The 23626-nt window shown below is 39.2% G+C and overlaps 2 protein-coding genes, 1 long non-coding RNA gene and 4 other non-coding genes across 8 annotated transcripts; 3 read left to right on the forward strand and 4 right to left on the reverse strand.

The window, feature by feature from the left end:
- The first annotated feature begins 1315 nt into the window (after positions 1 to 1315).
- ctps1a (CTP synthase 1a) lies at positions 1316 to 12207 on the forward strand. 2 transcript variants are annotated; one of them, XM_086281441.1, is made up of 18 exons: positions 1316 to 1505; positions 4056 to 4238; positions 4317 to 4487; positions 4579 to 4679; positions 6900 to 7016; positions 7299 to 7382; positions 8287 to 8367; positions 8451 to 8602; positions 8702 to 8834; positions 9157 to 9245; positions 9349 to 9443; positions 9556 to 9618; positions 10479 to 10522; positions 10612 to 10708; positions 10788 to 10843; positions 11031 to 11127; positions 11226 to 11370; positions 11449 to 12207. In XM_086281441.1, exons 2-18 carry the CDS (start codon positions 4070 to 4072, stop codon positions 11531 to 11533), a joined length of 1779 nt encoding a protein of 592 aa, XP_086137567.1. In that variant the 5' UTR covers positions 1316 to 1505; positions 4056 to 4069; the 3' UTR covers positions 11534 to 12207. The 2 variants fall into 2 exon arrangements, with proteins under 2 accessions (XP_086137567.1, XP_086137568.1); XM_086281442.1 differs by lacking the exon at positions 1316 to 1505 and adding an exon at positions 1579 to 3971.
- Positions 12208 to 12265: 58 nt separating this feature from the next.
- LOC147304377 (uncharacterized) lies at positions 12266 to 14418 on the reverse strand. The gene is made up of 6 exons (XR_015127038.1): positions 14316 to 14418; positions 13628 to 13678; positions 13322 to 13380; positions 13103 to 13146; positions 12773 to 12841; positions 12266 to 12606 (listed from the first exon to the last, which is right to left on the reverse strand). It is a non-coding gene; the product is annotated as an uncharacterized LOC147304377 (long non-coding RNA).
- Positions 12669 to 12740, reverse strand: LOC147304378 (small nucleolar RNA SNORD99). Its single transcript, XR_015127060.1, has one exon. It is a non-coding gene; the product is annotated as a small nucleolar RNA SNORD99 (small nucleolar RNA).
- On the reverse strand, positions 12912 to 13042 carry LOC147304379 (small nucleolar RNA SNORA44). Its single transcript, XR_015127055.1, has one exon. It is a non-coding gene; the product is annotated as a small nucleolar RNA SNORA44 (small nucleolar RNA).
- LOC147304380 (small nucleolar RNA SNORA16B/SNORA16A family) lies at positions 13453 to 13590 on the reverse strand. Its single transcript, XR_015127048.1, has one exon. It is a non-coding gene; the product is annotated as a small nucleolar RNA SNORA16B/SNORA16A family (small nucleolar RNA).
- Positions 14419 to 14922: 504 nt separating the features above from the next.
- On the forward strand, positions 14923 to 22479 carry rab42a (RAB42, member RAS oncogene family a). Its single transcript, XM_086281444.1, has 2 exons — positions 14923 to 15296; positions 17148 to 22479. The coding sequence occupies exons 1-2, from the start codon at positions 14938 to 14940 to the stop codon at positions 17584 to 17586; spliced, it is 798 nt and encodes a 265-aa protein (XP_086137570.1). The 5' UTR covers positions 14923 to 14937; the 3' UTR covers positions 17587 to 22479.
- Positions 22480 to 23356: 877 nt separating this feature from the next.
- Positions 23357 to 23489, forward strand: LOC147304382 (U11 spliceosomal RNA). Its single transcript, XR_015127062.1, has one exon. It is a non-coding gene; the product is annotated as a U11 spliceosomal RNA (small nuclear RNA).
- Positions 23490 to 23626: the final 137 nt, after the last annotated feature.

A 23626-nucleotide genomic window follows, 5' to 3' on the forward strand; every position in this document is an offset into this window, starting at 1 on the left:
TTTAATTCAATCACAGCGCTGGTCAAAAATGAATTAAAACTCTCATTAAGCCCCCCTCCTGTGTTCCAGAGACTAAGCTGGCTGCTAAGGCTCACAAGTATGATTTGGGTGTTACACAGAAGCATCAGTCAGCTCTGGAGCTATCTGTCTGTGAGTCAGCCATCAGTCACTAAGTCCCTCATTTTTGTTATTTTAATTTGCAGCACTCACCCACACAGTGCACCCAATGAACCTAGTTGTGGATGATCCAAACAAGCTGTGGACATCTTGTTGTTCAACCTGAGTGAGTCACAGTGTGGCAAAATTGAGACTTCATATCTCATTGAGCACAATGAAGATTATACACCACGATTTACACCACAAGATCGTTGACCTTTCTGCAGCACACTGTAACTAACCACTTTGCACTCTGGTCATTTATTGTATAAAGTCTCATTCTGTGTCAGTGGGAGAAGGGGGAGCTGGTGTGCTGTAACCTCAACTCTGCCTCGAGCCATTTATGTGTTTCTGCTCCAGGACCAATTGAGCTTTGCTTTGTTGCTTCTGTGAAACATCCATTATCACTGGATTCACACTGATACACTGTTACGTCTATTGTCAGGACACCATAGCTTATTCTATTATTGAACAATGATTGTGCTGTACTTATTCTGGTGTAGTGTGCACTTAAAAGAATGAATGCGGTGTGAACAAATTTGTTTTCACATAAATTGTGCAAGACATTGAGATTCTCAGCTACTTAAAATATGCACAATGCAAGGGGACTCCAAGCAAGATGATATAAGGCAGATAGATGCCTGGTGTGTGTGAGGGGGGTGGGGGTGCCATCTTTTCCCTCTCCGCCCATTAACCATGAAACATGAGCTCCCCCTGCTGATCTAAAAATACAAACGGTGTTGCCTTCAAGGGCCAATGATATAAAACAACAACAAAGAACAAAAAGGTCATTGTAAATCTGAGGAATTGGACTTAATAAACATAAATACATTTTTTTTAATCGCACAAAAAAAACGACAAAAAAGTGGTTCTATAGACAATGTGATTAACAATTATTCTGTCTGGCCTCTCAGAAATAAAGTCCCCATTTTATTAATTAATTTGCATCAGGTAGGTTTTCTGTTTATTTTTCTTTTTTATTTAAGTATCAGCATTTTTCTATGATAATAGGTGTTTGTCTTTTGTCAGCTAGTCAGATTCCTCTGTGCTGAACTGCATACAGGGATGCATACAGGCTTTTATTTGGTCAACCTCGTGGAAACCAAAAACTCCCCCGAAGGCCGCAGTAGTTTCCGAGGCGTACCTGAAGGTAACATCGTTGTCGTAAGTGTGTTGAATGACGTAGAACAGCCCTCAGTCGTGCTTCATACACGTGTGGGGCTAGTTTGTGGATAGATAGGATTTTAGGGAATCACAGTACCAAAATTCGAAATTTCGAAAGGTCCTGCTAACTGTTTGCGTCGCTGACGATCCTTTTACAGAGGAGTCTTTGGTTGCGGAATATTTCGGTGAGTTGAAATCTGATAGAGATACAGAGGTTGTGGTTGGCTAGGTAGAAAATTATGTCAAGGTAAACGAATACGTCTCGCTTCCGGTAAGAATAAAACAAAATAAAATTATACTCGGAATTTCTTCTTAATATTATTGTAGAAATGATTGGTTATATTACGACTCACATTCTCGTAACTAGAAACATAGGGCTTAGTTTAGACTTGGATGGCAACGTTTAGAAATTTGAGAATATAAATTGTTATGTGCGCGTTTTTAAATACCCAACTTCGCTTTTATTTTGAAAGCCTTGTTGGGTATCGTAACAATTTGGCAGGCTTGATAGAAATGGAACATTAGCCACCCTTTGTAGTTAAAGAAACTAACGAAATTGGTACCTTGTTTAGCAAATCTTAAGCATCTCCTTTGTCTATTTTAGATACTAACGACCGCCTTGGTCTGCTGTAGCTGAAAATAACTCCCGTAACGATGTTGACCATTAGCTAAAAGCTAGTTGTACCGGCTGGTTTTCTTCAATTTGCAACTGTGCCGCGCGGTCTGCTCGTGCTCCCTAAGAGCCATGCTTCATGTATAAAAAAACCCGAAGTTTTTCAGGGTTGTAATACGACACAGTATGTTTTTAGACATACTTTGAAACACATTTAGTTGTCGACCTTCGAGCCTATGTAACGTTACTTTTATTTTTACTTAAGTTCTATTTACCTGAAAACAACAAAAGTGTGTTAGTGTGGGGTCCATTTTTTTGTACAAGGAGGAGGACATACGTGGTCTGGTCTGTTAACTTTACTGAGTTTTTCTTTGCTGAATACTGATTTGTTCATATTTAGCTTTCCTGTTAAACATTTGCACATCATACGTATATTGCAATGTAACGCAGCTCAATAGGCAGTATGACAATGTATGATAATGGCCGCAAAACTTTCTAACTCGAGGTTCACCAAATTCCAAAGCTTTTAACTACTTCATTCTTTAGCAAGTTGGCCTTTCCTTCACAATCAAGTTGAGTTTGGTATGAAAATGAAGAAAATGTTTTAAAATAGTTCTTATTTTTAGCAATGTATCTTGTTTTGACCAGCCACATGTCCCACATGGTTAAAGTTTACCTAAAAAGACAAAACCTTTTTTTTCCACTAAATTATTAGAACACAGACACACAACTGGTCTTATATATCAAAAACATTAAAATGGTACCATTAGATTATTCACTGTCATATATCCCACTGTATTAAGACTCAAGTTGAGGAAGAAAACAAAAAGGATTTTGCCATTAACTTGCAATATGGAAGTGACATCAGTTATTTTCATCCATTTTGCTCTGCATGTGGTATGTAATGTAACAAGTGCTTCAGCGACTCCCAGTGGAGTCATTTGTTTACAATGGGGTTACAATTATAATACACCAGCTACTAGCATCCCAGACTTTGCTGCCTGGTTGCACTTTATGTGTGATTGATGATTTTGCTATACCAATAATTTTTCAATACAACATTGTTATATAGCATAAAAATTTGTACAATATGATACAACACAGCCCTAGGAGGAAGGTAGCAATTTGCTTCACTTTATTTGATATGCTAAAGTTATTCTACAAAGAAGCCACACAGACGCACGCACACAAGTGAAGACACTCAGTGATTTTTTTGTTTTTGGTCATAGACTGAACAAAGGAGAATTTGGCTTGGTCACATGATAACTGTTTAAGGGAAACAAGATTGTAGTCACTCATGCTCAAAAGTAATGGCTAACCGCAACTAGAGGTTGAAGCCAATATATGCTAATACGCTACATCAGAATCAGAATACTTTATTGATCCCTGGGGGAAATTATTTTTTGTTACAGTGCTCCATTTTAAACCAACATTAAGACAAGACAGACAATACGCTAACTAAGAATAGTACAATATATACATATATATACATACATACATACATAAGTCACTTATAAATAAATAGTTGGAAAAGAAACATGTGTAGTTGTAGCAGCAAACAGTGTGTTAAGTGGATGCGTTGTACAGGGAGATGGCCACAGGCAGGAATGATTTCCTATGTCGTTCAGTGGTGCTTTTCGGTAATCTCAGTCTCTCACTGAACGAGCTCCTGTGACTGACCAACATGTCATGGAGTGGGTGGGAGGTGTTATCCAACATTGTCTTTATCTTGGACAGCATCCGCCTCTCCGACACCACCTTGAGGGAGTCCAGCTCCATCCCATACATTGTTATAATCGTATCTTATCTTTGTTTTTGTCTGGCAATTCTGGTATTTCATCTTATCGCATGATATGATAATAGCCTATCTAGGAACCTTTACTTTGATAAGGTCTTAAGAGGAACAATGGTCAGTGAATGCATCAATAAGACCAAAGTGCCTGGAGAAAAGTGAACAGCAACTACAACTGAACAAATATGTTATCACAAACAAAGAATTATTAATTCACATTTAATGTGGGCCAATAAGTTACTGCAGGTAAGCTTCTGAAAATGACTATTTTAAATGTCTGACTAGTTATTAGTGGTTTCTGTTGCTTTCTAATCACTCATTTACCTCCAGGTATCAGAGCAACAATGATGAAGTACATCCTAGTAACTGGAGGAGTCATCTCAGGTATCGGCAAAGGCATCATTGCAAGCAGTGTGGGCACGATCCTCAAGTCATGTGGCCTGCATGTGACTGCAATTAAGATTGACCCTTACATCAACATAGATGCAGGCACTTTTTCGCCCTATGAGCACGGTATGTCAGCAGAGATATTCAGTATAAATGAACACGTGCAGGCTTGTCATCTAATTGTTTACCCCTCACTCTGTCCAGGTGAAGTATTTGTGCTGGATGATGGGGGCGAGGTTGATTTGGATCTGGGGAATTATGAACGCTTCCTCGACATCCGGCTGACAAGAGACAACAACCTAACCACGGGCAAGATCTACCAGTCAGTCATCAACAAGGAGAGGAGGGGAGACTACTTGGGCAAGACTGTGCAGGGTATGCAACGGTCAGGTCATTTAGAGAAGGATGGTAATGTCAAAGATGAGTCATTAACCGAACACGCATTTTATGCTTTGCTCTTTTCCAGTGGTGCCACACATCACAGATGCAATCCAGGAATGGGTTATGAAACAGGCACAAGTGCCAGTTGATGATGACGATATAGAACCTCAAGTGTGTGTAATTGAGGTAGGCTGGCTGCTCGAATGAAGTATGATTATATGAAAAAAGCATTTTTTTTCTATGCTGATTTGATTTCTTAATCCTAAAAACAGGTTTCTTTTCAATAACATGTATTATTACATTTGCATAATTACACGTTAGAATGGCGTGGTGGGTAATGCTAGCTAGCCAGGTAGGATAACCCGTGAAATACAGTGGCTTGCAAAAGTATTCGGCCCCCTTGAACTTTCCCACATTTTGTCACATTACAGCCATAAACATGAATCAATTTTATTGGAATTCCACGTGAAAGACCAATACAAAGTGGTGTTGGTCTTTCACGTTTGCACGTGAAAGCTAAACCAGTTCCACACCACTGAAGCTGCAGCATTTTTACAAACCAATTCTGGTTCATCCGTTTCATTCAACGATCCGCTTTCACTCTTCTCATTCTGCGTGCGTATGTAAACAAAGGCACTGCGCATGCGCATTTTACCCATATTCTATCGCGATATTTCATTTTCCTATCATTGCCCAAAATTACACCGGTATTACCGTGAACGGTATGATATAGCTCAGCCCTACTTCTGAGTATAAAACCACCACAACAACATCCAGTGTATTTTAGGGTTAACAGCTGGGAAGACCTCGTCTGCTACAGAACGTCCAAGAAGAGAAAATAGTAGCCGTGACGCATCAATCAGACTTTATGTTGCTTGGTGTTTGTTTACATAACTGTTTGGCTATACAGAGGGATGGATTGTGGGAATGCAACTTGCTCAGGTGGTTGGGGGGGGTTCAAATAGTTACGCAATCTCCCTCTGTATATCTCTGAGCTTCTGTGCTGGAATGTAATTAAAATGGCAGTAAAAACTGGCATGATAATACATTCGTGTCTTCAGCCCAGCTACGACAGCTCCAGCCAAATGTGCCAGGTTTCAAAAATCGAGAGGTGCACGACATATGCGTCAGGGATCACACTGTGAGCATAAAAAAAACCACCCTTACTATTCAGTATTGAAAGCCAATTATAGTCCACACCATCGGTCTGCAGGAGGGAAAACTCATGAGTGTGGTAGGATAACCTGCTCTGTTATAGTGTCTCACTTGGTACATTTTCAGGAGTGTGGTATGCCATAAAGCGTAATATCAATAGGCTGTTAAGGGCTGAATAACTGTCATTGATCACCAGAGATTCCCTGTATTTTGATTAAATGTCATTAGGGTCTAGCTCTATTATTTTGTGTAGGCAAGGCAAGGCAAGTTTATTTGTATAGCACAATTCAACAACAAGGTGATTCAAAGTGCTTTACAGAGACATTAGAAACAAGAACAAATAAAAAGCATGATTTAAAATTGAATAAAACAAGCAAATAAACTAACTAACTAATTAACAAACAAACAAACAACAGTATATAAAATCAAAACAGATAAAATCAGAACAGTAGATAAAATCAGTAGTTAAATGTAAGTTTTGAAATTTAAGCTTAAAGTGTGGATTTGGTGCTTTATTCAAATGCAGCTGAGAACAGGTGAGTCTTCAACCTGGATTTAAATAAACTGAGTGTTTCAGCTGATCTGAGGCTTTCTGGGAGTTTGTTCCAGATATAAGGAGCATAAAAGCTGAATGCAGCTTCTCCGTGTCTGGTTCTGACTCTGGGAACTGATAAAAGACCGGATCCAGATGACCTGAGGGATCTGGATGGTTCATACTGGGTCAGGAGGTCATTGATGTATTTTGGTCCTAAACCATTCAGAGCTTTATAGGCCAGCATCAGAACTTTAAAGTCTATCCTCTGACGGACAGGCAGCCAGTGTAAAGACCTCAGAGCTGGACTGATGTGGTCCACTTTTTTGGTCTTAGTGAGGACTCGAGCAGCAGAGTTCTGAATGAGCTGTAGTTGTCTGACTGATTTTTTTAGGTAGACCTGTAAAGATGCTGTTACAGTAATCAAGCCTACTAAAGATGAATGCATGGACTAGTTTTTCCAGGTCCTGTTGAGACATCAGATCTTTTATCCTTGAAATATTCTTGAGGTGATAGTAAGCTGACTTTGTTATTGTCTTAATGTGTTTTTCTAAGTTTAGGTCTGCATCCATCACTACACCCAAATTTCTCGCCTGGTTTGTGGTTTTTAGATGTATAGATTGAAGTTCTCTGGTGACCTGTAATCGTTTTTCTTTGGCGCCAAAGACTGTAACCCCCCCCCGCCTTGATGGTCACTGCCAGTGTTTGTGTGTTTGTAGCTGGGAGGGACTGTCGGAGACATAGAGAGCATGCCATTCATCGAGGCCTTCAGGCAGTTCCAGTTTAAAGTGAAGAGGGAGAATTTCTGTAACATTCATGTCAGTTTGATACCACAGGTAAGACAGCCATACTTTTATATCTCACCTTACATTTAACGAACATGTGAAACTGCTGCATACCTGAATGTGGCTTTAATGCAAATATGCACTCTTATTCAGCCCTGTTCAAAAAAGGTGAGTATTTAGTAAGAAAAATACTGAAAGTTGTGCCCAGATTTTTGTTCTGCTTTAATGAGGTGTTGCTTAGATACTTCTAAGAAATGAAACTAGCTTTTAGAGGGTGATTGTTGTAGACTGTCTCATTATGTACCAGTTTGTTGTTTGCATGGTTGTGTCCAGCCCAGCGCAACAGGAGAGCAAAAGACCAAACCGACACAGAACAGTGTGAGAGAGCTGAGAGGCCTAGGCTTGTCTCCTGATCTGGTGAGTGAGTTGCTATTACATAAACATGTTTGATGCCTCATTTGCATTTAAATTACATTTCTGGATTAAAATGGATTTTTGAGTGGCATATTTTACATGTTGAAACCCAGATGTTTTATGTGCAAAAGATTCTTTGACTCCTAATTCATAATTTCACTATAGGCAACCAGGGATTGGAGTGCCATGAAAGTATTTGCCCTCTTTCCTGATTATCTGGGGGGTTTTGTTTTGTTTTTTGCATATTTGACACACTTCAGGTGCCTGAACTTTAAATGCTGCTCCAATCTGCTTCTTCAAATGAAAAATGGATTAACCATTTATTACCGCTGTATGGAAAAATTGTGCAAACTCTTTGTACAGTCACCATCAACCAACCATGGACCCTTAACTGTGATTAGTAATTGGAGTGCTAGCATTCTGATAATATTGCAAGCAGTTTTGTGTTTGTACATGATGTATTTGCACTAAAACATGACCCCGTTAAAGGATAAAGCAAGACTATTAGATCACTGGTATAGTGGGGTGATGCGTTCATGCATTGATGATATGATGGTTTTAACTTCCTGGGAAGCTTTTCTGAAACAGAATGGACATGATCCTGCTGAAACATTAAATCAAGGAAAAATTAAAGCCTCTTTGCCTACAAGTCACAGTACAAAAAAGAGAAATTTAGTCAGAATGGAGATGGAGGCCATTGCCAGCTTGCACATAATCAGGACTGTAAGATTAAGAAAGGTGCTCACACAGATTTCTATAAATTTAAAAAGAGAAGTCATGCAAGAGGACACATATTTTCTTACTTGAACCCAGCCTCATGTGTGCTACATGTGGCGAAGTTCAAATTTGGACAAACTCGGAATTGGATCTTTAAAGGTTTTTCTGATTGTTTGTTTTTCACTGGCAGATCATGTGCCGCTGTACAACTGCGCTGGAGAACTCTGTCAAGGAAAAGATCTCAATGTTCTGCCACGTGGAGCCTCAGCAGGTAGGTGAAGCACCTGTCAGGCTCGATTAAGCCATAAAGCTCTCTCCATAAACATCTAAAATGGATTACCTGTCTTCTTCCAGGTCATCTGTGTGCACGATGTGTCATCTATCTACAGAGTGCCATTACTGCTGGAAGATCAGGGTGTGGTGAGCTACTTGAGCAGGAGACTGAATATGCCAATAGAGACCAGACCAAGGAAGATGCTGACTAAATGGAAGGAGATGTCTGACAGGTGAGTGAGCACCTTTGTGGGTTGAACCTTTCCCATGAGAAGTCATTGTCCTCCAGAGAAGACCGAGAAATAAATGGATGCCCATATTTTTCCTCACAGGTCAGACAGACTGCTAGAGCACTGCTCTATCGCACTGGTGGGGAAGTACACAAAGTTCTCAGACTCCTATGCTTCTGTTATAAAGGCTCTCGAACACTCTGCACTCGCCATCAGCCACAAGTTGGAGGTTAAGGTATGTACACAGAATCATAGTCTTTAGTCTCAAATGATCTAGACATGGTTCAAAGTGAAGCCAGCTCCTCCTAGATTTAGTCCTTCCTCATTGTATTCCATGGCTATGACAGTCTTTGCAGTACCCTGAAGTTTAAAGGTATTACGGCTCTAGAGTAGGGGAAAGTGTTGATAGTTATGATTAGTGATTAAATAGTTGATTTTAGTTTGGGGTTTTTGTTTGGTTGTTTGTTTGTTTTTGGGAGGGGGGGGGGGTTGTTTTAAACAACTTGACTTGTGCCTTTAGACCAATCATGTAAGCTGTGAACATCTCTTCTTCTCAGTATATAGACTCTGCTAATTTGGAGCCAAGCACTCTGCAGGAGGACCCAGTGAAATACCACGAGGCGTGGCAAAAACTCTGCAGCTCTGAGTGAGTGCCCTGTAGGAGCACAATGTCCTGTCTCACTAGATAATCTAGCCTGAATATTAAAATGGAACTTTTATCAACATGACAATGTTTCCACTGTCCTCAGTGGCATCCTGGTTCCTGGAGGTTTTGGTGTGAGGGGAACTGAAGGAAAGATTCATGCCATCAACTGGGCCAGGAAACAGAAAAAACCCTTCCTCGGTACAAGAGTTTCTGTGGATCACATTACATGTTTTATTATCTTACTCCATATTTAATGTCAGTAAGTAGCAGCATCAGAAACACTACTTGACTGGTGTTCATATTTCTGCAGGTGTGTGTCTTGGAATGCAGCTGGCTGTATGCGAGTTTGCCAGGAACGTGCTCGGCTGGACAGGTAATGTTTTTGATATTATCTTCACAGTAAAGAAGAAGAAACAAAGCAGCATTACCTTTTAATGTGAATGCTGAGTGATGTAGGTAATTAATAAATGATTGAAATTTCATAGATGAAAAGTGTATATTGTTCCATGTATACAATAATTTTGGATGGATAGGTAATGAACATAGGATCTATATCTATGCTAAGTTTCATCATTGAGATTGTTTGTGGGTACGTATAGGTAGATCCAAAGAGGACCATTATAATCTGATTGTGTGTCCTTGTGTGTGGAGGAATAAAAAAGAACCACATTGCCTACTTCGTTTTTCAGTCAAAAGTCCCGATTTTCCTGCAATACCCTCGATCTCAATTGTTAAGGTTCGCCTGGAATTGGGCAAATTTTTTGTGCCAGTTGTGCCTGGAAATGTATTTGGGGGGGGGGGAAACAAGTACTTGTTTCTTTAGCAGCTTAACCAGCAAAGGTTCAGATGTCTGTTCCCGCTGTGCATCAGTCCAGTTCTTGTACATTTAGTTTTGTAAAGGCGGTTCCTATAATACTTAAACCTAGCCTTCTGATCTTCAAAAACGTTACTGCTAACTTCAATAAATTAATAAACTCACGCCATAAACACTGGTTCCAGCCAGTGTCCGCCTTCTTGTCAACTTTGCAGCAGCCGTAATGCTAACATTGAACCTTGAAAATACAGAAGATAGTCTGTCAAAACGTGTTTGTTACAGCATAGTTATTTGAGAGCTTTCTTCAAAGCATAGTCAGTTTTCAGCTTGAAATGCATCTCCTACTCATAAAAGGTGGGCACTGGTGGCTGACTGTTGATTAAAATAACTAATGGCATATTGTTCCGTTTCATACTTAGATGCCAACTCGACTGAATTTGACCCGGAAACAAAGCATCCTGTGGTAAGTTTTATGCATTGCACAAACAACCTGACTCCTGCATGCACTGTAACTGTATATTAAAATCCATCCTTTCATTTTAATCTTTGCAGGTGATTGATATGCCAGAACACAACCCCGGACAGATGGGTGGCACCATGAGGCTTGGGAAAAGACGGACCATTTTCCAAACCACCAACAGCACACTGCGTAAGAAAAGCTTTTAGTTCAACCTGGACCAGCCGGTGATGAACTGTTGCTCTGTGCTTACAGCTCTTCTGTATTCCAGGAAAGCTCTATGGAGATGCAGAGTATGTGGATGAAAGGCACAGACATCGATTTGAGGTAATGCTAAACTAATATTTCATCATCATTAAGTGTTCAGTGCAGAAACAGGAAATTGGATAGAGAGTTAGTGGGGGACAGACGTATAAGCAAAGGGCCAATCCGGGGTTGAACCCAAAGCGCCGCATTTAATCTTGGTCACCTGCTCAACCTGTGATCCAAATGTATACCTTGTTTTTGTGAACAGGTCAACCCTGAGCTTAAGAGCCACTTTGATGAGAAGGGCTTCCGGTTCGTAGGTCAGGATGTGGAAGGAGAGAGGATGGAGGTCATTGAGCTTGATGGTACAGAAAAGCAAACAGAATTATTTTCAGTTTTAATATATCAACCTTTTCTGTGAAACCTTCAACAGACTGTTTAAAATTGTTTTCTCCACTTCCAGATCACCCATATTTTATTGGTGTGCAGTACCATCCCGAGTTCACTTCACGTCCCATCAAGCCATCACCCCCCTACCTTGGTTTGTTGCTTGCTGCTGCGGGGAAGCTGCAGAGCTACTTACAGAAAGGCTGCCGTCTATCTCCACGGTAAATAGAGTGTATGTCTCAGTTTACTCATTTTCTAAAGGTATGCATACTAATTGAGACTGCTTCTGTGCCACACAGGGACACATACAGCGATCGGAGCGGCAGCAGCACACCAGACTCCGAGATATCAGAACTGAAACTTCCTTCACTCTCCAATGAATGACCCATCTGTGGAAGATATCTTAATTAAGTGTCCTACCATCAGTTGTCTCAAGTGTTGGAAAACTGTACTGTTCACAGATAGGGCTGGCATTTCCTAGAGTACAGAAGTGACTACAGGCAGCTGCAGATTAAGTTATGGGACTTTCAGCTCTAAACTACGCTCATGAAACAAACACCACTGAAAACCATAGTGTTTAAATAAAATTTAAACTGTTACTATTCATTTTTGCTCTTCCTATAAATGTTACAGAACTATGAATTGGAGTGGTTAACTTCAGTTGTCACTCATTTCTACAACAGCACTTTAGAAACTGGTTTAACATGGGAGTTATGGGTTTCCAGATTATCTTGTAAGTTTAATTTACTTTAATGGATCATAGCTGAAGTTTAGCTTAACGTCGTCACATTTATTGCAACAAGTAAGCAATAATTGTGACTTTAGTCTACCTATTTTGCTTTTTGTACAACTCAAAGTCGAGAGGTCTCCAATTAGGTCACCTACTGCAGGCATACAACATGGTTTGTGATTAGCTTTCTACTCCTGCTTCATTGACTTTCACAGGGTTTGTCACCTGTGGCATACTGTTGTAAAGAAACTGTTACTTTTGTTTCTGATGCCACTCTACCACCACAGTACTGTTGTGGCCTTAATGTAAATAAATGTGCTACAAACGGTTTGTAGCATAGTTCAATGTCTCCATTCTTTTGATCATGTTACAGACAAGTTTCCAGAGGTAGTCAAGTCAGTTTTATTACAATCTGCAATTGTCACACACAGGGTTCATTTTCTTAGGTTCAGCCCTTAACCTCTTAGGACCTGGCGTCCACATATGTGGATTTCACATTTTTGGCTTATTTAGACCATTTAAAAAAAAAAAAAAAAAAAAAAAAAAAGCATGCCATGGAAGAGTTCAGGTCTTAGGAGGTTAAAGAGCCAGGTCAACTCATTCATTTCACAGCTGCAAGAAAGCTCCGATCCAAGTTGGTTTTCTTCAGTAGTGTTTGTGCCTAGCCGGAAAGTTGGCAGCAATTCTCTCATGGAAATGTCACGTCACTCCCAACGTAGCACCATACCTGAAAAATAAACACCTCAGGTTAGCCAAATTCAGAAACTTTTTGTAAACATTCTCATTATGCACTGATCTCAGTCCCATATCCGCAAGCTTCATCCAGAAGTCAACAATGTATTAAGGTCATCATAGATCAAAATAACCACTGACCAATTTCAGCATCAACATACCTGTAAATTACAGATGTGAATGTACTTTGTTACAGCTCTGCAACACCAAGAGGTCAAGCAGATAGACGCCTAAAATTTAATAAAAAAAAAAAGTGAGATCACAAGTTGCATGTTAGCTTAGTCTATTTTTCTAGCAGATGTCTGTTGGACAGCTGAGTGGCTGCTGATGGCACAGAGTGGCCACAGCAGTCAAAGACCACCCTGTTTTCTTGCATGCACTTGGAGAGCATGGAGCTACAAACAAGCACCGACCCTTAGGATAGCATGCTGGAACAGGGACATAAGTGGCCTTTTAATATTTAAAAAAAAAAAAAAAAAGTGAACTCTTACCTGAATGAGCAGTTTTCATTTACAAATGACAGATCTCCATTCACCTAACAAGAAAATTTGGTTAGTCGTTTTGCCCCAACAAACATTGATTAAAGTCAGTCAATCCCATCAAGTTTTAATAAATGTGGCTCAGGAAGAATAAGTCTCAATCAAGACTAGATCAGTGAGGGCAAGTTTGTCATCACAGCCAGGATTGTCTGAATTATTTTGAAGAGTTACCTGCATGTTGTGTTCTCATTTGATGGTTTTGGTCTTGCACCTTTGGTGTCACCCAGTACCTATTGGAAGACAAGGCAAATCACTTACATTTCTTTGAAAGTTTGCATTTAATCCTGGGATAACTCACTGATCAATGTCCTTCCCCTAAATGTTGCTGTAGCAGTCATTTTCAAAACCGAACAGCGACCGTCGGTGAAAGTCTTCATGTCGGCTTCCTTTTGACCGTTCACTGCTACATGGGAGCATGAACGGCTTCGATAGGAGCCTTTTCACGATGGGACAGCTAGTTTTAATTTAAAGACTCACCTGCATTCTGCATATTGGGAAGCAAGGTTGAACTGCCATTTCAAATAGACCCTAGAGACAAAATAAAGAAGATTAAAGATTAGTTATGTTGAAAACAGTTGCCTGTGCCATCACCTTTTATAACAAACTGCATTTAGTCTAATTTTGATTCTAAAGGTAGTTTAAGTTTGTTACAATGACATCAATGCTATTAACGTCAGAGGCCTTAAAGGCTAATGTTTATTAAAATGAGCTAGCATAAATGGCTTTGATTTTACCACCTAGTCTGATTTCCATGCCACCCTAAGAAAATTTCTCAAGATCCACCCCTGGCCACGTGGTACAAACCCATTAGCGTCCAAGCTAAGCTATCAGCAAGCTAAGCTATAGCTAACCCTTAGCATGGTCACTAAAGCCTAGGTATATCTACTGTCGAGTTCCCAGTTATATGACAAGTCAGCAAGAAGTGTTGATTATAAAAACAAGACTATACTACATACCCCAAAGTATTAACTAGTCAAGCATTATGGCTGTAGATACAAGCTAACGTAAGGTCGTTCACTCACTTACGCTAAAAGCGCTATATTAATGTTATAACAAAAATAATGAGTTCTGTGTCAAGGTGGACTGGATTTAAAAGCTGCGCATAATTAATGTAAATACCTGGACACATGACCTTAGTAATCGACAACACCAGCATAAAGCTTACCATAGCTCTTTCTTGGGGACTTCAGCTCACATGGAAGACTGCAGGAGGAAGAGAGAAAGCGGCAAGGCCCGCTGTTCTTATATACTCACTCTGATGTCCGGCAGCGGTGCGCTGATTGGCTCGCGTTACTCACGCGGACCGGTTGAATAGTGGGATATGTAGTATCACACTCCTCCTCCTTCTTCTGTTTTTTTAAGCAATGCCTGCTGTATTTATTGAAGTTTACTGAGACTCAGGCAATAGGGTTTTACACTTAACTAGCCACGCATTTTTCACAGAGTACAACGGCACAGAATAAACTGTGTGCAATTAGAGAAATATGCTGTAAATCCAGACCATCGTCGGAAGTGAATATAGGCTACTTCAGAACCACGGACAGCAACACACTGCGTGTTTTAGGTTTTGTGATATCAATAGCGGACGATATATTAAATAAATGGGGGTGGTTAAGGAAACTCTGTGCAAAACATGCCCAAGACGGACCTCATATAGATATATTGTTCTGTTTTTGCTGCTTTTAAACCCCCTATATGATTCTTTTACAACATACACAGGCCAGATGAGGTTGTAGCGGGTTTATTGGAGTGATATTCGACTAGTAGAGCATAGGTAAATCTATCACATGACTGCTGCGGCCGCTCTGTGCTCCGCGTCTCTTCCTGAACAGAAGGCAGTAGCAGCAGCTGGGGCTCCATGTAAACACGCCGCGCGCAGGGCTTTGTTTCACACACACTCACTCCGCAGGTATCTTCCCTCTAGTCATGCCATGGATATTTTGTGGCAATATCAGTTTCGAATCATTCTACTCGGGGATTCCACAGTGGGCAAGTCCTCGCTGTTGAAGCGTTTCACGGATGGAATTTACAGCGATGTGGCGGACCCGACGGTCGGGGTAGATTTTTATGCCCGCTCGCTTGACATCGAACCCGGGGTGAAAATAAAGCTCCAGCTCTGGGATACGGCTGGCCAGGAACGATTCAGGTATAGTGAGGTGAAATGTATCTTATATAGAATCTATCTGAGCTAAATATGTATACAACCATAGTCCTTCAAAGAGATTTTTAAATAAATAATTGCGAGCCCTCGGTTTAATGTCGTGTTTGGCTACTATTCTCAGTCCCTTTAAATTGAATATGGGCCATTTCCCCTTCTCGTTAGCATGTAATGAAATGAGTTTAGACAGCGGAGAAAGGAGGCCAATAGAAGATATTACGATGTCCTGACCTGTATAACAACAGGACACGGCGACTTACATCATGCTTTCATGGATGATGGGCAGCCTCCTCATATTTAGGCCCCAGTTTGATTCCCTCATATACAATTTCCAGGCCTTCGCGGGGATGACAAGTCCCGATCCAAATCTATTTGTTGTTGTTTTCATTCATCTATCCTGTTGCTTGCTCTGCTTTTCATGCCCACTGTCACGGATCATTTCCTTTAAAGAACTCCTGTGTCTGGAGAAGCTCTTAGATCTGCTTTCCCGTTTGAAGCCTCTGAGGGTGTTTTCCTCCAGGCTTCACTTCACTTGTCTTTCACTTCTGCCTATCTGCCTGTAGAATCTGTGGTTTTTAAAGCATCAAATGCAGAGATCAGAGTCTGTATGTGCATATATTTTTATAAATAGAATAGTATCATGCACCAGATGTTATGACCCAAAGGATCCTTTGTGTTTTTGTATTTTATTTCACTTGATGGCATTGTTTAGTTTCCATTTAATTAAGCACATTAATGTATGAAACGTTAAAAAAAAAAAGCATTCGCATTGCAAGTTTTGACTTCATAAAATTACAGAAATTGTTTTAAGAAGCCAAGAGAGACAGACCTTCCATAGCAATATGACTTGAATATATTTATTAGACCTGTACATTTCACAGACTTTGATCACAAAAAAGTACCAAATGTTAGGTGAGGTCCAACTTTATTATCAAATTATGTATTATGCCATTCAGTGATATATTACCATCATAAATGAGGTCCTGACACAATTCACTTAAGTACACAATTTACACAATTTATTAAGTATGCTTCAGTTTTAACATATTTAACTCCCCTCATATTGAGCACACTGTCTCAATAAGTAGTTTCATCTGAATGGCAAGGCCAGCTAAAGCACAGATGTAACTCCATGAGTCTTACTAATGTAAAACACCAGTAACACAGCTTTGAAAGGAAATTCTTGTGTCATTTAAGTGGTTAGCTTGCAAATAGACAGTTGAAAGACTTAAAAGAGAGCATGCAACCACATTCCTTGACTGACTTGGAAAACAGTGTGAAAATTGATTTGGGATTGTGTCAAATGGGACTTGATCTTATCTTAGTTTCCGCTGTCTTGACATTTGAGCTTCACTTTGGCTATAATATTTAAGTTTGTTTTCTATAAACTGATTAATGGGAACTATGACTACTCTTCTATTGTAACTGAGCACTCAAAGCGCTTTTTTATACATGTCCCATTCACCTACACACACTCACACACCGAAAAACGCATCAGGCAAGTTGGGTACAGTATCTTGCTCAACAATACTTTGACATGGAGACTGGAAGACCTGCTCTACCTCCTGAGCTACAGCCACCCCTTTTCTTCAAAGACTTGATTTGACTCAGGGTTTGACTTGACTTGCTTTGGCAGAGAGGACTTGGACTTACCTCAAGTGATATGAATTTTCCACCACAAAAATTAAACTCATATTGTGATGTTACAAACAGCAGTATAAGGGTAGTGAACTGGTAGGAACCATCCAAGTTCATAGAGCTGCCCAAGACATTTAGAAGTTATAAGTCTAGAGATGTTTGTCTTTGGTTTCTAACACCAGTAATGTGTCTTTCCACCAGGTCTATCACAACATCATATTACCGCAACTCTGTAGGTGGCCTGCTTGTCTTTGATCTCACCAATCGTAAAACCTTCGACCATGTGAGGGAATGGCACAAGGAGGTGAGTGAGCACATCCTGCCTCACCACATGGTCTACATCCTCATCGGCCATAAAAGTGATCTCAACAAGGACCGGAAGGTGAGCAGGGATGAGGCAGAGCAGCTGGCCGCTGAGCTGGGCATTCGCTATGTGGAGACATCAGCCAAGTGCAACAGCAATGTGGACCGGGCCTTTGAGCTGCTGACCAGGGACATCTACGAGCTGATGAAGATGGGGGAGATCGTCACCCGTGATGGGTGGGATGGCGTGAAGAGCGGCCTGACTGCCAAGGTTCTCTACTCTGCAGAGGATGAAGAGTTGGCCCCTCCATCAGCTGAAAAAAGCTGCCACTGCTGACTGAGAAGTCTTTGTGTTCCAACACTATCCTATCACACCAAGAGCTCACTTTGTCTCACAGCCGATCATCAAAACCAAATCACTGAGGCTTAGCACCCTGTGATATCACCATCCATCACTTCCTCACCTTGTGTTTTGTGACCTTTCTGTGTTGATTTTTCAGACCACTGGGATTATTTTCAATCAGGATGCGAGAGTAAATACCAATGTGTACCTGTTGGGAAAGTATTGTATTGTTAATTTGATATGATGTAGCATGAGTCGAGCTGTTTTGAGCCTCATCTTGCTCAAGAAAAAAAAAAGAAAGCATGCCGATGTGATCAGGTGTTGTTGCTTAAAGTGTAGCCAGTACTCCTTTTCATAGCAATGGAGCTAAAGGACTACTGAGCATACGAAAGTACAAATGGACTATTATGGTCTGGCATCATCCACATTTCATATGGTACTATTATGGGTTTCTACTTGTCAAAAGTTTGTGCAATGCTTTGCCTGCAGTCTTAAGTGGCTGTAACATTGTAAATAATAGTTAAATCTATAAAGATGAGAGCTAAAGGTGACTGAAAGCTATTTAATTCATAGTGTGAACAGTGCACTCTGCAATAAGTGTCACCATATTAAATCAATGTGCTCCTCCTGCTACTGTAAGCTGTGTGTGCACTTATGCCAAATTGACCTTTGACCATTCTGTGAATAGATTAATAATGTGTTTTTTTTTGTAAAAAAGTAGAGATTATTTGTAGTAAAAGTGTATACATAAACATAGATTATTGTAATTAGACTAAGTGTAACATACAACATTCACAATAGCAGTAAGTGGCAATGTGAGAAAAGGAAGTTTAAGGTCTAAATATGCCCCATTGATATAGACATAGATGATATGCACAGCAAAACCTAATGAGCTTTGATATGTTTATTGCAGGCCTCTAAACTGGCTTTAATTCAGCTTATCCGGGCCATCAGCCCAACAAATGTCATGTCATGAAACCATGACAAAGGATTTAGCTGCATTTTCTGCCTTTTTTGCTTTCATTTTCTTTTTGCTGTACAAATGAACCTGATAAAATTCTTTGTAGGGCCTTAAAAGTGCTTAGAGAATTAGAGAAAAGCTCCAGCTTAGCTTAGCATAAAGAATTGAGAGTAGTAACATGTTTAAGCAAATTAATTTTATGTTTACATTCATGGTTGCCAAAGTGCGGCCTGTGGGACAGTGGTGGCCCTTGGTAATGTTCTGTAGCTGGATCAAAACAGAATCAAACAAAGGGAGCATTTGTTGTCTGTTTTTGTTCTGGACAGCTTTATAAAACACAGTTACAGTTGTCAAAAAATGTAACAGACAAAATTGCAATTAACAACTTATAACCCCTCCCTCTGAACACCAACTAAAAGGGTTTGTGTGTATTTTTCCTGTACCTGTATCACTTGCCTACTGGTTCCCTAAACTGGCACTTTCTTGTTTAAACCATGTCTGAAAAGCCACTAAAACCTGTAGTTACCAAGTTTATCTATTACTCTTCAACAGCTGGAGGCACTCAACCAGTTAAGTTGTTAATACGCAACTGTTTTCCAAAGTCACTAATGTAAGTGTTCTGTTGTTATTGTGTTTTTTATGATGTTTTTAGACCTGTTATATAAATGTGACAAAGGAATTTCCCATTATTAATTTTCTCACGCTGATTTTACGCACATAAATATAATTCTAAAACAACAGTTTGGAGCTGCAATATACCTACACCCAAAGTCACTAAAATCCCTTGTTAGCTAACAAATGTGATAAAATCTTTGTTGTGACTTTAGTTTTTCTTTGCTGGCTGGAGACACTCAAAAACTCTCTCCAGAATCCCTGCTGAATTATTAATAAGAAAAATGATTTAGACTTTTTTAAACCACAGATTCAACAAGGAAGATAAGCTGTGCATTTTAGAGGCGCTAGTATCGCTAGCTATTGTGATAGCTGTCACTCCTGCTTCCAGTCTTCATGCTGAGTTAGCCTAGTTTGCCTCTTTGGCCCCCACATATCAGTATCTTTTCAGCAAAATCCTAAAGAATATTAAATGTTTTTTGTTTTTTTTTAAGGGCTACAGTAGTAGGCTATTGTATTTTAGACCTGTTATATAAGTATAACAGAAGAAATCCCTTTTATCAGTGTTCAAAAGCAGAATTTTTACCAACCTATATATAGTTAAGAAGTGCAAGTTAATCTTTCTCACATTGTTTGTTAACTAACTAATGTACTGTAGATTTTATTCAGCTGTAATGGAGAATGATTGGGTGTCTGCACACATGACTTCCAAAACCTGCAGTGAATACCTTTAACAAAGAGGATCATGAATTCCTTTAAGGCTCTAGAGGCTAATAATTTGCTGCTTGCAAGCCTGGATCTTGTTGCGTACAGTTTGCTTTCCCTGGGGCTTCTACAACACACACTACACTGTAAACAGTAAGAAAATATGCATTCTAATGTTTTTACTTAGCATTCATGTGACCAGTCTGACACTTTTTTTTCATTTGTCTGAACCAGTTAATAAAATGTACATCATGTGGTTGCAGCTTAGTATTTGACAAGGAATGTATTCTAACTCATTTCTGCAATCCCTTTTCGTTTTTCATTTATTGTTTTGCACTAATTCAAACTGCATTTTTTCCCCTGGTGAAAGTCTGTGTTTGTTTGACAATCAAATGTTATCATTTTGAGTTCTTGGTATAGGTGAGGAATACAGTGTTGGGGTGGCAAGCCTTGAAAACGTGCTGAATGAAAACTAACAAGTCTGTACAACTACCTTTCTCACTTTTGCCTCTAAGGGTTACATTGTATTGTATGATACTGTGTGTTAGCACTGTGCTGTGAGCGTTACTGACGACTACAGACTCATGTAGTCGGGAGGAAAACACTGGAAAGACAGGAAGAAGTATTATTTTGAAAGATTGAATCTATGGGATAAAAAGACCAATTGAAAACTTATATATACATCAATCAACAACAGCACAAAAAATATGATTCATTTCCATCTTATTTGTAATCTTACAAGCTATACCAATACATCTGCAGTGACTGTAAGTAGTAATATTACTACAATGAAGGTGAATGACTAACTTTCAGTCCAACTCTAGCTTCTCTCTGTGTTCTTTGAAAACAATTTGTGGAAATATTCTTATTTGCTTTCTTTCCAATCTCTCTTTCCCAGTGAGATGACAAGACTGATGCGACATTATCTTCTAGTGTTCTGGAGTCAGGAGGCAGTTAGCATAGCTTAGGATAAGGACTGCCTCCATCTGACTTATTTCAACAAATGAACTGCAAAAACACCAAGCAGCGAACACTTCTGAGCAAACAGACTTCATAGTTTGAACACATTAAGCTGAATCGTGTAGCAGACATGCACTTAGTTTACAAAATCTTAATTTTTGTCTTTGACTTTTTCCAAACCCCGAAAAATGATTTAAATATTGGACTTTTGGTGCCAACCTAACGTGTTCCAGGGGATACACATGTAGACAAATAATCTTTAATTATTCTATCTTCAAATAGATATATTTCATTCTGCCAGTTTTGTTGAACGTATGATTTAAATGTAGCTTTGCTGTAAAAAATATACTTCCTATCGTTCCTTAAGCATCACTAGTTTATTGGTTTAGTATCACTTTTTACTATATTACACTTGGATTCAGCTTCAGCATTATTTGTATGATATAATAAACCGAAATCCAAAGCTATTCTAGCATCTTTTTTAATGCAAAAAGGAAAACGGTAGCTCTATTCAGTTTATCAAAACCTGTGTTACTAGTTTGTCTTGCTTTACAAACTGTGCATACCCTTGGCTGTGCTGTTTAACTCCTGTTTACTTTCCACAAATTATTTTTATGTTTTAAACATATCACCAAAATTCTGTTTAATTTTTCTATATAGGAACATAAATAGTAAAAGATCATTATTCAATTCTGGCCCAATAATTTAGCTTCATAAAGTTCACCAATATGTAAATGTTTCAGTTTGTATATGTAAGTGGAGTTATCGTTCTGGAACTATTTTTTGGTCAATCAAGCCAAAACCTAACATTTTTATATTTTAGTTTGTGAGCAGCTTTTTGGAATACAATATAAAGAGTACCTTTTTGAGCTAACAGCATGGCAGTTCAATCTCTTTACTGACCACAGAGAATGTGTATATCTGTGCTTTAGATTTTAACACCTGTAGAAAGAAAAGGTAAAAAGAAAATAACCTTTTTTTCTCCAGTATACACTTTTTCTTCTAACTGACTTAACCACTGCTGCTTTCTCTCTCTCGTCCCTCAAACTGGGCTTTAGAATCTGTAACCAACTATTTCCGTGGAACATAATAAACAAACATCTTTTGCCAAGAGGAGCCAGAGGTGATTAACAGCATGATATGCTCCAAATATTCTATTTAACCAATCAGAAATGTCCTGCTCTAAAAGCCCGACCCCCTTGTAGCCCACTGAAACTTTGAAAAGTACTACCAAAGCTTTTTACATGCCTCTGTGTATGGACTTTTTGGTCGGTCAAATAATTCTTCCCTTTTCCTTACTTTGACAGCATAGCGAGTCCATCCAAAGGTCATAGTCACTGTTGTTCCTGTTGTGGAAAAGCAGCTATTGATACCAATTATCTCTCATCAGTCTTAGAAAGAAAACAAATAAGAACATTTAAAAAAAAGAAAGAAAAAAGAAACAAATCACCCATGTAATTAATAGTGTCATATCCAGTGAACTGATCAAAATAATCACAGGTAGGGTTTCTCTACCATGTAACATCAACAGTACAGCTTCTGATCCCCCGATGGTCATGTTCCACAGTATTACTGAATAAATGTTATTTATTTTTATGTTATGTATAAGGGATATTGGTTATTAAATGAATAAATAGATGTACGTTGAATATTGTTTGGACTGGATGGTCTTCTTAACAAAGATTTGGCGCCCTCTTCTGACAGATTTAAGAAACATAATCGTTGCCTGGATTTGATTGATTTATGGTAGTTAGGTAAAAATTTGGACAAATGTTGTTGGTGAGGCCGATCCAAACCAAGAATTAGGACCTGTATTACACTAGGTTAGCTTTAGAATATTACTGATTTTCTTCAGCTATGAGAACATCATAAAAGATCATTGCAATACTTAAATGTATATGATCGTATATGCTACTATTCAGATAACTTAGTAAATGTCCTCAAGTTGCGCCTGGGAATCTGAGCAACAGAGAACACGAACACCGCACACACACACCACAGTATTATGATCTTTCTATTGATGTGTAATTCACTTTTAATTCAGCGTAAACAGTATATAATAAAATTAAATATAACAAAGTTTTATTTTTCAATTAAATTCGGTAATCTATGTAAGGCTCAGGGAGAGGTCGAAAAACTATCAAGATTCTGTAATCGCTCTTAAAGAATCTCACAGAATCTCACGATTACGATTGTAACCATGTAATCGACTTTCCCACATTGCCTGAATGCAACATTAATTCGAGTGCATGTAGCATCCAATGGCAGCATTCAATGTCAATTGCCCCGCCCTCTTTACCCATCATGCTTTTCGGTGTCCAAAACTAAATAGCCAAATACGGTCAAGTTTTTATTCCCGTTGACTATATAAATATATAAATGAAAGATAAAGGGTTGATTTGCCGTATTTAGTTATACAAAATACTGTGAAACTTTTCTGTGCCGACTTGAGGTTTATACATCATGAACCCTGAGTGAAGAACAGGTTACCTCTGGTCAGGTTGCAGGATGTCCGGCGTACATGATAAAAAGGGCTTCTGCCATGCTTGGCACAGGAGAGGTGGGGTCTCCGCTTCTCTTGCGGAATCGCCATCAAGAGATTTCGGAAGCATAATTTTTACTTCTTGGGCTGCCGATGATCACATATCTTGGCGCCCTAATTTCTATTGTCAACAAAGAGACCAGCCATGTCGGAATACACATAACTCCTGCGTTGCAGAAATAAGCATTTGTCTTCTTAAGTTTAATGCAAGTATAATAGTACCAAAATGATCTATGTAGAGTACACACTGTCAT

The sequence above is a fragment of the Aulonocara sp. 'chitande type north' Nkhata Bay genome, linkage group LG22 (genome assembly GCF_057382095.1).
Source record: "Aulonocara sp. 'chitande type north' Nkhata Bay isolate Kocher_YH1m ecotype deep benthic linkage group LG22, A_spYH_male_GT1.1, whole genome shotgun sequence".
Taxonomy (NCBI): domain Eukaryota; kingdom Metazoa; phylum Chordata; class Actinopteri; order Cichliformes; family Cichlidae; genus Aulonocara; species Aulonocara sp. 'chitande type north' Nkhata Bay.